The sequence below is a fragment of the Emys orbicularis genome, chromosome 2, assembly GCF_028017835.1.
Source record: "Emys orbicularis isolate rEmyOrb1 chromosome 2, rEmyOrb1.hap1, whole genome shotgun sequence".
Lineage (NCBI taxonomy): Eukaryota > Metazoa > Chordata > Testudines > Emydidae > Emys > Emys orbicularis.
Window position 1 is genome coordinate 251,567,149 of NC_088684.1, and position 10,997 is coordinate 251,578,145.

Sequence of the window (10,997 nt, forward strand, 5' to 3'; positions counted from 1 at the left end):
TATTCCTCAGACATTAATTTTTGACGTGGAACTTTGTTGCACGCTTTTTGAAAATCCACTGAAGTTTCTATGTTTGTCAAGAACTCCTTGTTGTTTTTGCTGATACAGACTAACACAGCTACCACTCTGAAACCTGTCAAATGAAACAATGACTAACACTTGAAGAGGCACCCACTAGCTGAAAAGGAAAGGTAAGAAAGGAGGGGTCAGTATCGTTTGATATGACCGTGATCAGCAGGACAAGTCAGAAACCTTCCTTCTCCCCAGAAGTAGGTTTGATTATTGCGTAGCCTGATTTATGATTGCCCCATTGTCACCTGTATGTATCAATCTTGCCTTACATCATTGCTGAGGAAGTTTAAAGCATTCCTCACTCTCATGACTCCCTCATATGCTACTCTTGGCTCACTCGAGCAATTTTTAATGCTTTTCTATTATAACCTCCTCGCCCCCACTTTCCCTCCTAGATGTTCTGCAGGGTCCCCCCGGAGTGAGCAAACGGACCTTCCCCGAAGTTACTCTACTGGGAACTGCCCATGACCCAATGGAACCTGGCTGCGGAGCCAGCATGACGCGCTCCTAAGCGGTGTGAACGGGCTGTTCGAATCGCCGCCCTTGTAAATAGGCGTGACTCAGGCTGCGCGCCACACCCACGCTCTGCGGCCCCGCGGGAGGAGGTGATCGCGGCGGATATAAGGGACAGGGAGATGGAGCAGGGGAGGACAAGCGTCGGCTCGCTCTCCCGATCGGTTGCCCTGCAGCAGGAGCGTCTCGGCCTTAGTTCCGCGTCTCCATCCCGGGCTTGGCTCCACTGCAGGCAAAGGCAATGAACTTGTCTGCCAGCCTCCGGAGCTGCTTAGCGCTGGGCTTGCTGCTGCTGCTGGAGCAGGTTCTGGGCGCTCCCCAGGCGCTCGCAGGTAACAGCGGAGCTCCCGGCCCCGGCAAACTGCGGGAGGAGGTTCGGCTCAGCGCGGCTTTCCTGGGTGCGTTTAGTCCTTGGACAAACGACTGTGGCTCCCTCCATCCCGGTTTTGTCCGGTGACGCTTCTTGCGCTGGCTCCAAGCTCTGTCTCTCCAGTGGGCTGGCTCCCGCCGCCAAGCCCCCCAAGAGTTTTATATTCAGCATGCTGGGGGCTAAGCTCACCCTCCGCTTCCTCCTGCTTTGTAAACTTCTCCCAGCGTCTAGCGTCTTCCCTCCCCTCTTTCTGCTAAGGCTGAAAGCCGGCCACGTGGAAACTGCCCTGGCCCGTTGCCTCCCTGCCTGGTGACTGACCCCGAAAGCGCTTGTCTCTCTTTACAGCCCCAAACCAAGAGGTCTGCTTGCTGCCCCCAGAGGAAGGTCCCTGCCGGGCTCTCATCCCGAGGTGGTACTACAACAGGTACACTCAGACATGCCAGGAGTTCACTTACGGGGGCTGCGAGGGCAATGCCAACAACTTCCGAAGCTTGGAAAGCTGTGAGAAAAGCTGCTGGATGATCCGGAGTAAGTCCTTTCTCTCTCCCTTTATTCAGACACAGGGGTCCTCACCCCAGAATTGGCTTGGGCATCCTGGGACATCTTGGTTATCCTGCGCTGTTGGTTAATAGTTCGCTGCCCAGGTTTGCATTAAGCGAAACAGACTACTGATCGCTTCCTTTATCCCCCCAGCACATCAGAATAGCTCCTTAGTCCTTCTGATGTGCATGCTTTCTGTAAAGGTAGGCTTAGGAGCCTATTCGCTCAGTAAGGTCAGAAAGCTCCATCTTGTTGTTTTTCACTAATATTTCTATGGCTCTTTTGCAGGGTTGCCCTACTAAAACTTTTACTATGCTCTGCAGCCATGCCTGTGGGTACTCATTACCCAGTCTAAAAGCATCCTTGAACTTCTGGGGAAGGTTGCATTCTATCAACATTTTGCTGCTTCATCAATTGAAGGCGTAGACCCCAAATTCTATTTTTAAAAAGTATTTCCTTCCAGCTACAATAAAACTTAATAAAAGTTGTAGTTTGCATATAAACCTCTACCCCAATATAACGCTGTCCTCGGGAGCCAAAAAATCTTACTGTGTTATAGGCGAAACAGCGTTATATCGAACTTGCTTTGATCCGCCAGAGTGCGGAGCCCTGCCCCCCTGGAGCGCTGCTTTACTGTGTTATATCCGAATTCCTGTTATATCGGGTTGCGTTATATCTGGGTAGAGGTGTATATGCCTATCCCGTGAGCCAAAATGATACCTTAGCTAGTAGCTCTCAGGTGTGATGCCTTCACAAATCTCCACACCAAGAAACTTCTGGGAGCAGGCGAAGGTTTCCTTACTCAGTGGATTTTTGCCAACTGTTTTTTCTCCTGGATTTATCATTTTGCCTGTAACAGCACTGGTAGTACTAGGGTTGATCCTACAACCCTAGCTAGGATAAAACTCCCACTGAATGGAGGCTTCTTAGGGCTTTGTTGGCTAAACCAATAAAATCACTCCACTGATGAAAGGACTAAGATGGATTGATGTATTTGCCTGGCTTCTTTTTGGAGCTCCTCATAGTCTATCCCTAATGCATTTAAGATGCTCAGTCTAATGTTGTATTTTAACAATCAATTGTATATCTCTTAAGCATATCAGCAGAAGTTAAATAAGTTGAGAAGTATCTTTGCCAGTGGAAAAAGGTGAGAAAAGATGTAATAAAGTTTAGCTTAACTGTGCTTTGATGTTTAAATGCTCTTTATTATAGAAGTGCCCAAAATATGCAGGCTGGAGGCTGATCCAGGACCATGTAGAGGTTACCTAAAAAGATATTTCTTCAACCTGAGTTCAATGAAGTGTGAGAAATTTATCTATGGTGGATGCTATGGAAATGATAACAACTTCCAAGATGAAGATTCTTGTGTGGACTACTGTTTGCCTCAGAAAAGTAATGATTACTCCAACATTCTACTAAAATAACTTATTTTTTTAATGTGCTATCAATAAAAAAGATGGCATTTATCAATACAAATGTTGTTCTTCTTTTTACCTATGAAGACACCTTTAAAGTAGGCTTTGCCTCTACTGTTTAAAGTCTGATATTTGCTCATTGCTATAATGTGTTTCTGTGCATGTCAATTTTGACTACACACTTTCAGGAATCATCAGCCTCCACTGCCTGTTACGTAAAGGACAAAACCACCAATGTAAAAATATTGTATTACAACCTGAATCCTGCCCAACAATTATACCCACACAACCCCTCGACTTCTGAGGGATTGTAGGGGTGTAATTGAGGGCAAAATTTGGTTGTGTGTGCCTGTGTTGCCGCAGTTCAGTATAATGCAGTGGTTGCTGGGCTTTAGGTGGATGATGCCTGAAGTTCAGGGACAGAGTGCCGCCTTAAAATTAAAGACCTGAGAGACACGGCCAGGTTATTTGCTTTCGGCACTCATTTGATCTCAGAAGGCAAAGAACTTTTATTGGGAGTTGTGACTCTTTGTTGCCTCATGTTCAAAGGGAAAGATAGTTACCTGCTTACAGTAACTATCTAAGCTTTGTAGCAGAACCTCAAATGTATACCAGATGCATAAAACTATCATTAGATGAATAAGCAGCCATCATAACATGCATCATGACACCTTCATTAGTTTTGAATCATGGCAGAATTGGCAACATTTTCACGGGTGAAAAGTTTAGTTTCTCTTGCACATTTAAAGAATGGGCAAATATCAACAGTAACAAAGACACAATTCTGATAAGAAAAAAACTAACCCGATTCTTTTAACTTGTCTAAAAAAAAAATTGTATTTAGTTGTACTTCTCAAATCATTGAATGGCTTAAGGGCAAAACTATGCCTTCCTTACTCACAGAAGTAGTCCTATTGAAGTCATTCCTATATAAACGTGTAAGAAATCAGCATGTGGCTCCAAATTATTCATATTTATCAGCTACACAGCACTGTCTACAATGAACTGCTGAATCTCACATGCAGTGTGATTGTGTGAGGGCTCTTTATATGGTATCTGAGATGAGTATACGGTTTACTGATGGGGACGTAAGGAGCCTGTCCTACTGAGTCAGTGGTAATTTGGTGCAGTATTGCCCCAAGTTTTGTTTGACATGCAACAAGTCAGATCTACTGACGGTTACAGTGATTTCTTTTTCTTTTTTTTTTAAGCTGGCCCCTCATTATGCTATAGCCCAAAAGATGAAGGATCGTGTTCAGCTTCTGTGACCCGCTATTACTACAACTCAAAGAGTCAATCATGTGAAGAGTTCAGCTATACAGGTTGTGGTGGAAATGCCAATAACTTTGTTAATGAAAAAGATTGTTACAGTATCTGCAAGAAAGGTAAGATTTTTATTTTTACTGTTTAAAACGTACACACTAATTAGCATTTGTACAAAGCTGCTCTTCCTCAGTACACTTTACAAACATTACACCCCCAACAGTTGGGGGTCAGTATTATCACCAGTGTGCAGCTGGTAAAACTGACACAGGAGGCCATATCCTGCTTTCCTTATAAGAATAGTCCCCATGAAGTCAGAGACTAATAACTTGAGTAAAGTAAATAGGAGGTGAACCCTAAATGGTTAAATAAGAACAGCCATACTGGGTCAGACCAAAGGTCCATCTAACCCAGTATCCTGCCTTCCAACAGTGGCCAATGCCAAGTGCCCTAGAGGGAATGAACAGAACAGGTAATCATCAAGTGATCCATCCTCCTGTTGCACATTTCCCAGCTTCTTGCAAAGGTCACACAAGGACCCAATATTCATCCCGATTGAAACTTGTAAGAACACTAATGCCGCCCCCCCCCCCCCCCAACACCCCCCCCCCCCCCCGCATGGACATTTTAACTAGAAAATTGTGTACATATGTTATCATCCCTGGTTTTAATACTTCCCATTTTGCTTCATTAATTTTATATGTAAATTTTTCAGAGCTGAAAATAAAGCACCATACTATAGTAGCATTATACTATATGCTGACCCTAAAGTGTTCACCAACAGGAACTTCTTTCACCAATCAGTTCAGCTATTGACAGGCTATAGTCTATCATTGATATATCAATGGGAAGATCTAAAGATGGATCTAGGGTTTACATGGGTCACTATTTATTTGTTGAAAACAAAAGTAAACTCTAAGGTGACTTCTTTTAACTGTTTAGAACACTTAATACCAACAGGACCATGCACCATGTAGGTTGTGCAGTCAAGGACTCAATATCAGGAAATGTGGGAGGTAATGATCTGATCTTGTAAGCATCATGGAGTGAAATTCAAGTCTCATTCTAATCAATGGTAGTTTTGCCACTGACTGCAATGGGGCTAGGATTTCACCCCAAGAATAGTGAAGTAAAGATGAAGTCAGTAGGACTACTTATTGTGGTAAACATTTTTCATGGTAGTATGTGTAGGATTGGACCCCAAGGCTGACCATGCAACATTGCCTCTTTGTGCATCATGATATGGCCTTTAATCACATGATATGGTTATCCGATAAGTGTTTATCTAAACTGTATTTTATTATTATGCAAAATAGCATGACCACAAAGTAAGACAGCATCATGATGCAGATGCACAAAAAGATAGGGATAAGGTTGAACATTCAGCTTTAACTTTTACACTTTGAGAGCTCGTTGGCGCCTGCAATGTTGCATTAATTCTATAGGATTCTTTTTTAAAAAGTGGGTGTGGGTGGGGGGGGGGAAGGAGGAATAAAGAAATATCATATTTTCTAGAACACACAGGCACTAGTTGGCAAAGCCTAAGAGAAGCAAACCAGCCTCTTCAGCAAACTGTACTTTAAGACTCCCTAGACACTGGCCAGCTGAAAGGGATTCAGAGGATTCAGCACTGGGAGAGTGCTATTATGGGCAACTTTTAGGCAGCTTAAGCACATTCTGCTCCCCCAGGCAACTCTTCTGCCACCTTGTTGTTGTTGTGTCCCAAGTTGTGGTGACTGTTTTTTCTTTCGTTTGAATAAGTATATATCTGCTCTTCAAACTGATCAATGACCTTAGGGCACTTCAAGCAGTGGTGTGTGTTTGTTTTGTTTGTTTGAATAAAGCATCCAATTAATTTCAACGATAAAAACCCTCCTAAAAACTGAGGATTTGGGAGAGAAGCAAAGGAGCTGAGGACTGGCCTTTGGGCATATGGATGCAAATTTAAAAAGAAGCACTAGGCAAAGTCTCTCGATCACTTTTGGAAAAGTGCACATTTCCCAAGCTCTGCTCACATATGCACTGAAAAGGCATGATCCAAAGCCCACTGAAGTCAATGGAAAAACCCCTAATGGGATATGGGTCTGGCCCTTATTGTGCTCTGAATTAACAAAAATAACATGACTATACACGGTCAGTATGCAGTTTTCAAATGTTTGAACTTTGTATGAAATCAAAACCATTTTTTTGTAACTTGGCAAAAGCAGCAGTTAACTTTTTTAAACTTTGGCTCTGTTTGCTTTATTGCTTTTCAAAAGAAATGTGGTTAGAAAAATATTGTAACTCCCCCCCCCATACTGGTTCTTAAGAACAGTCAAGGGAAAATTTCAGCCTCAAAGCTGAATGTGTTTTGGAAAGGTTAGAACGTGCGTAAACAGGGAGATATAATGGAAAATAATCTGTAACCTCTGTTGCGATCAGTGTGAGTGTTCTAATAAACATTATGGAAAAAATAAGTGAGGTAGAATGACACTGTCAGACTATTTTTCCTAACTCCACTTCTTTTATTTTCTTAGCAGGGAGTAAGAAACCAAGTTTCAAAAAGTCAAGAAATAAACTTCCCAAGACTATGAGAAAACTACAGGAAAAAATCTAATCAATCTAACCTAATGTGTTAAATCTGAAGAGCCCATCAATGTTAAATGCACTACTTTGACTTAGAGAGCCTCCTACAATAGTGTGTGTGTGTGTGTGTGTGTGTGTGTGTGTGTGTGTGTGTACAATTTTATTCCTCAAACTAGTTCTGTCTGAGAACTAGTCTCTTTGACCTGTTTTTTACATTAGAAGCAGCTATTATTAGTAATGTGAATTGATTTGTTTGGTTCTCTGCAACACTAGTTTTGCTTAAAAACCAAATTTGAATTTCCATGTTTTTACTGAGAAATATTGCTACTGTTTTTGGAAAATGATTTTACTGTCCCAATCCTGTGAAGCTTGAAGTACCCTTCATCTGTTGGTTTAACTAAGGTGTACACCAAGCTAGAGCCCTACCCTTAATGTTTTTAGCATTATTTATTTACTAAACTGAACATCAGCAGAGCCTTCCAAGACTGTATATAAATATCTATAGTACTTCTCTTGCATATCCTTTTGTCATTATCATTTAAACAGTCTATCCCTTAAAGGGAGTCATGTTTAAGTAGAAGAATCAGAATAGTGGTAATTATATTAATGTGGCAAAGGAGATTAGAGCCTGGTTCAATTTTTTTTAAAAAAAATTCAACTTCAGTGAAAGGAAGCCTTGAGTGTTTTTCCCCCCCCCCCCCAAGTCTTTCCTAGCTTTGGTAATATGGAAAATAATGTAAGATCAAACCTGGCTCATCCTGCAAAAGGAAATTGGGCATGGAGTCTCTTGGACAACTTCTTGTTTTAATGGAAGGCAAGTAATAAACTACATAAGTATTTGAAATGAAGATGTAGTAACTGCATTCCACCTCCCACCCCGATACCTGGTATTGCCACAAAACTCAGGGTCAGATCCTAAACTGGAATATTTCCGTTGACTTCGATTGGAGCTAAACCAGTTTATTCCAGATGATCTGGCCCTTCATATTTACAAGGGAGACTGTTAGAGCATAGAAAAATGGGAGCTTCTGTAACATCTCCCATTGTTCCTGTTTTGTGTCACTACTGTAATACTCATGTTAGGGTGCTGACAGACATGCTATAATGCATTCTTTTGTGTATTGTTTTACAAGATACATGTACGAATTATGATTTTTTCAGTTATAATTGATTTTTATTGGAAACTCATTAATAAAAATGTTTTTTTTTTTTTTTAAAAAAAACATAGAAAGCTGTTTTTGTCTTAATGCTATTAAGTATCCCTGTATAGATCTGTAAATGTGTGTAGCCAAACTAAATATGTCAAACATGACTCTAGGGTTTAATCTGTTAAATCCTCTGTGAACAAGGCCTGCAGATTACATCAGTCATTCATTCCCTATAGTTTGTGTATCTCAATTGGCCGTAAGGGATTGCTTTGAAATGGTGGTTGGATAAGTTCAATATCTGTTGTTGCCCTACATGTGGATCTTTTCAGAAAACCACCTGCTTGGGCATAGCCAATGATGTCTCAGACATCTCTGTTCAGAATCTTGGTGCTGAAAAAGCAGCAGTGCAGTTCCAATCCTTTGTGGCACTTATCCTGGCAACACTCTCTAAATATGTATTTTGTAGTCTCCATGCTCTCATATAAATATCACTTCTGCTCTGAGTATTCTTGACCTGACTGAATTAAAATGCATAACAGGTGTTCTAAACCAAGAATAGCAACACTGCTGATTTCAAACAAGTGAGTTTTTTTTCTGAACTCATGGTCTCTACGTTTAAATAAACACAACACACCTGAATCTCTCTCTCTCTTTCGGGATTAAACCCTTAAGTCCCTGGTTTTTGACCCAAAACATATTTCATTTGTTACTCTATCTGTGCTGAACATTATTTTTCTTTAATACTGAACCTTAGATGACTATTTGCTAACTTTCTAATGCATGGGCAAAGCTCTATTATTATTATTATTATTATTTTTTTACTAAACTTCTGTCTGATTAAACTAACTTTTCAAACACAATTATGGGCTAGTTTGGCTGCCACTCAGGTCAGTGGGAATTTTGCAAGGTGCTTATTGTGGTTAGATGTTGAGGTGTGTTTGCGTGCCCCCATCCCCAGCTCTGCGCAGACAGCCAGCACAGCAGACCTGGAGCAAACTGCCCAATGACCACAAGATTCATTAAGGTACAAAGGCACCAGGCTAGGTTTATTGTTGACAAAGCATGGTAATAGCACATGTCAGACTCTATGAGGATACTAAGGCCTGGTCTACACTAGGCTTTTATGTCGAATTTAGCGCCGTTACATCGAATTAACCCTGCACCCGTCCACACCACGAAGCTATTTAGTTCGACATAGAGCTCTCTTAAATTCGACTTCTGTACTCCTCCAAAACGAGAGGAGTAGCGCTAAATTCGAAATGGCCATATCGAATTAGGCTAGGTGTGGATGGAAATCGACGGTAATAGCTCCGGGAGCTATCCCACAGTGCACCACTCTGTTGATGCTCTGGACAGCAGTCCGAGCTTGGATGCTCTGATCAGCCACACAGGAAAAGCCCCGGGAAAATTTGAATTCCTTTTCCTGTCTGGGCAGTTTGAATCTCATTCCCTGTTTGGACAGCGTGGCGAGCTCAGCAGCACTGGCAACGATGCAGAGCTCTCCAGCAGAGATGGCCGTGCAATCTAATAGAAGGAGGGCCCCAGCATGGACTGATCGGGAAGTCTTGGATCTCATCGCTGTGTGGGGCGATGAGTCCGTGCTTTCAGAGCTGCGCTCCAAAAGACGGAATGCAAAGATCTACGAGAAGATCTCTAAAGCCATGGCAGAGAGAGGATACAGCCGGGATGCAACGCAGTGCCGCGTGAAAATCAAGGAGCTGAGACAAGGCTACCAAAAAACCAAAGAGGCAAACGGACGCTCCGGATCCCATCCCCACACATCCCGTTTCTACGAGGCACTGCATTCCATCCTAGGTGCGTCCGCCACCACTACCCCACCACTGACCGTGGACTCTGAGGATGGGATATTGTCCGCGGCAGGTTCCTCGTCGGACATGTTAGCGGACGGGGAAGATGAAGAAGGAGATGAGGAGGACGAGGCAGTCGACAGCGCTGGCACCGCTGATTTCCCCGACAGCCAGGAGCTCTTCATCACCCTTACCGAGATCCCCTACCAACCGTCCCCATCCCTTACCCCGGAGACAGAATCAGGGGAAGGATCAAGCAGTAAGTGCTTTAAATATCTAAACATTTATTTTTACAAGAACTGAAATATTTATAATATTAACAATGGCTGTTTATTAAAGTGCTTAAACATGTAAACAATTATCTGCAAAAAAACTGGAATATTTACAATAGTAACAAAGGGTTTTTCATGATTTGTCTGCCTTAGGCTCTTCACAATTTAGTCCCAAGTATTTAAAAAATTTTTTACAATGTCCGGTAAGTCATGATTATGCTGCCCAAGACGCTCCACTCTTTAGTCCCAGTGCACCTACGCGAAAATCCGGTCAATATGGCCGGGGATGGAGGCGAAATCCTCATAGGAGAACTCCTCGTAGGTCTCATGAAGGTACATTTCCAGCCTGTTCATCAGGTTCCTGGGTAGGGCGATCTTAGTGGGCCCTCCGTGGTACGACACGTTACCGCGCCACGACACCATCAGATACTCTGGTATCATTGCCCTGCAGAGCATAGCGGCAAACGGCCCTGGTTTCTGAAGGCTTTCTCGAAACATCCTTTCCCTCTGGGACTCCGAGATCCTCAGCAGGGTGATGTCGCTCATTACGCCCTGCTTTGAATTAGGGAGGGGAATGTTAGTATTGGGACTGCTTTACAGCCACGCGGTGGAGGGAGAGGGGCAGCATACAGGGATCTTTCCCTGGAACAGCCGCGAGGGGGTGGGACGGGCATAGTTCATGCTGTCCTGATTGCTGGCAGCAGAGACTGGCATTGCTTTCAATGTGAAAGGAGGCCAGTGCTACTAGTACAGTTTTAAGCAGCCAGAAGTCTACGGCTTACCATGATTGCACGCTACAGAAGTTCAGGTGTCCTGCCACGCTTCTCAGATAACTGCAAGACCACTGCAGGACCCCAGGCACTGAAGGCGATGGCCGAAAATTCGACCTTGTCCTGAGTGCGCATGTGAGAGGTGCAGTGCATGGTCTTGTTCACAGAGAAAGACTAGGTTCTTTGTACACAACTTCATTTATCTGTCTCAGGAATTCACTCCATTTTTCCCATTCACACAGACACATCTGCGACTGTCTC

At 43.1% G+C, this 10,997-nt stretch overlaps 1 protein-coding gene across 1 annotated transcript; it reads left to right on the top strand.

Annotated features, from left to right (window-relative positions):
* The first annotated feature begins 826 nt into the window (after nt 1–826).
* Nucleotides 827–6,769, top strand: TFPI2 (tissue factor pathway inhibitor 2). The gene is made up of 5 exons (XM_065399379.1): nt 827–917; nt 1,301–1,483; nt 2,708–2,887; nt 4,122–4,295; nt 6,690–6,769. Exons 1-5 carry the CDS (start codon nt 827–829, stop codon nt 6,767–6,769), a joined length of 708 nt encoding a protein of 235 aa, XP_065255451.1.
* The last annotated feature ends 4,228 nt before the right edge of the window (nt 6,770–10,997 follow it).

What these genes read in the sequence shown, in the direction of transcription:
- TFPI2 (XM_065399379.1), top strand. Translation starts at nt 827, where the DNA reads ATGAACTTGTCTGCCAGCCTCCGGAGCTGCTTAGCGCTGGGCTTGCTG. An exon ending in CGCTCCCCAGGCGCTCGCAG is followed by an intron (nt 918 to 1,300) that starts GTAACAGCGGAG and finishes CTCTCTTTACAG; the next exon opens with CCCCAAACCAAGAGGTCTGC. An exon ending in TTACAGTATCTGCAAGAAAG is followed by an intron (nt 4,296 to 6,689) that starts GTAAGATTTTTA and finishes TTATTTTCTTAG; the next exon opens with CAGGGAGTAAGAAACCAAGT.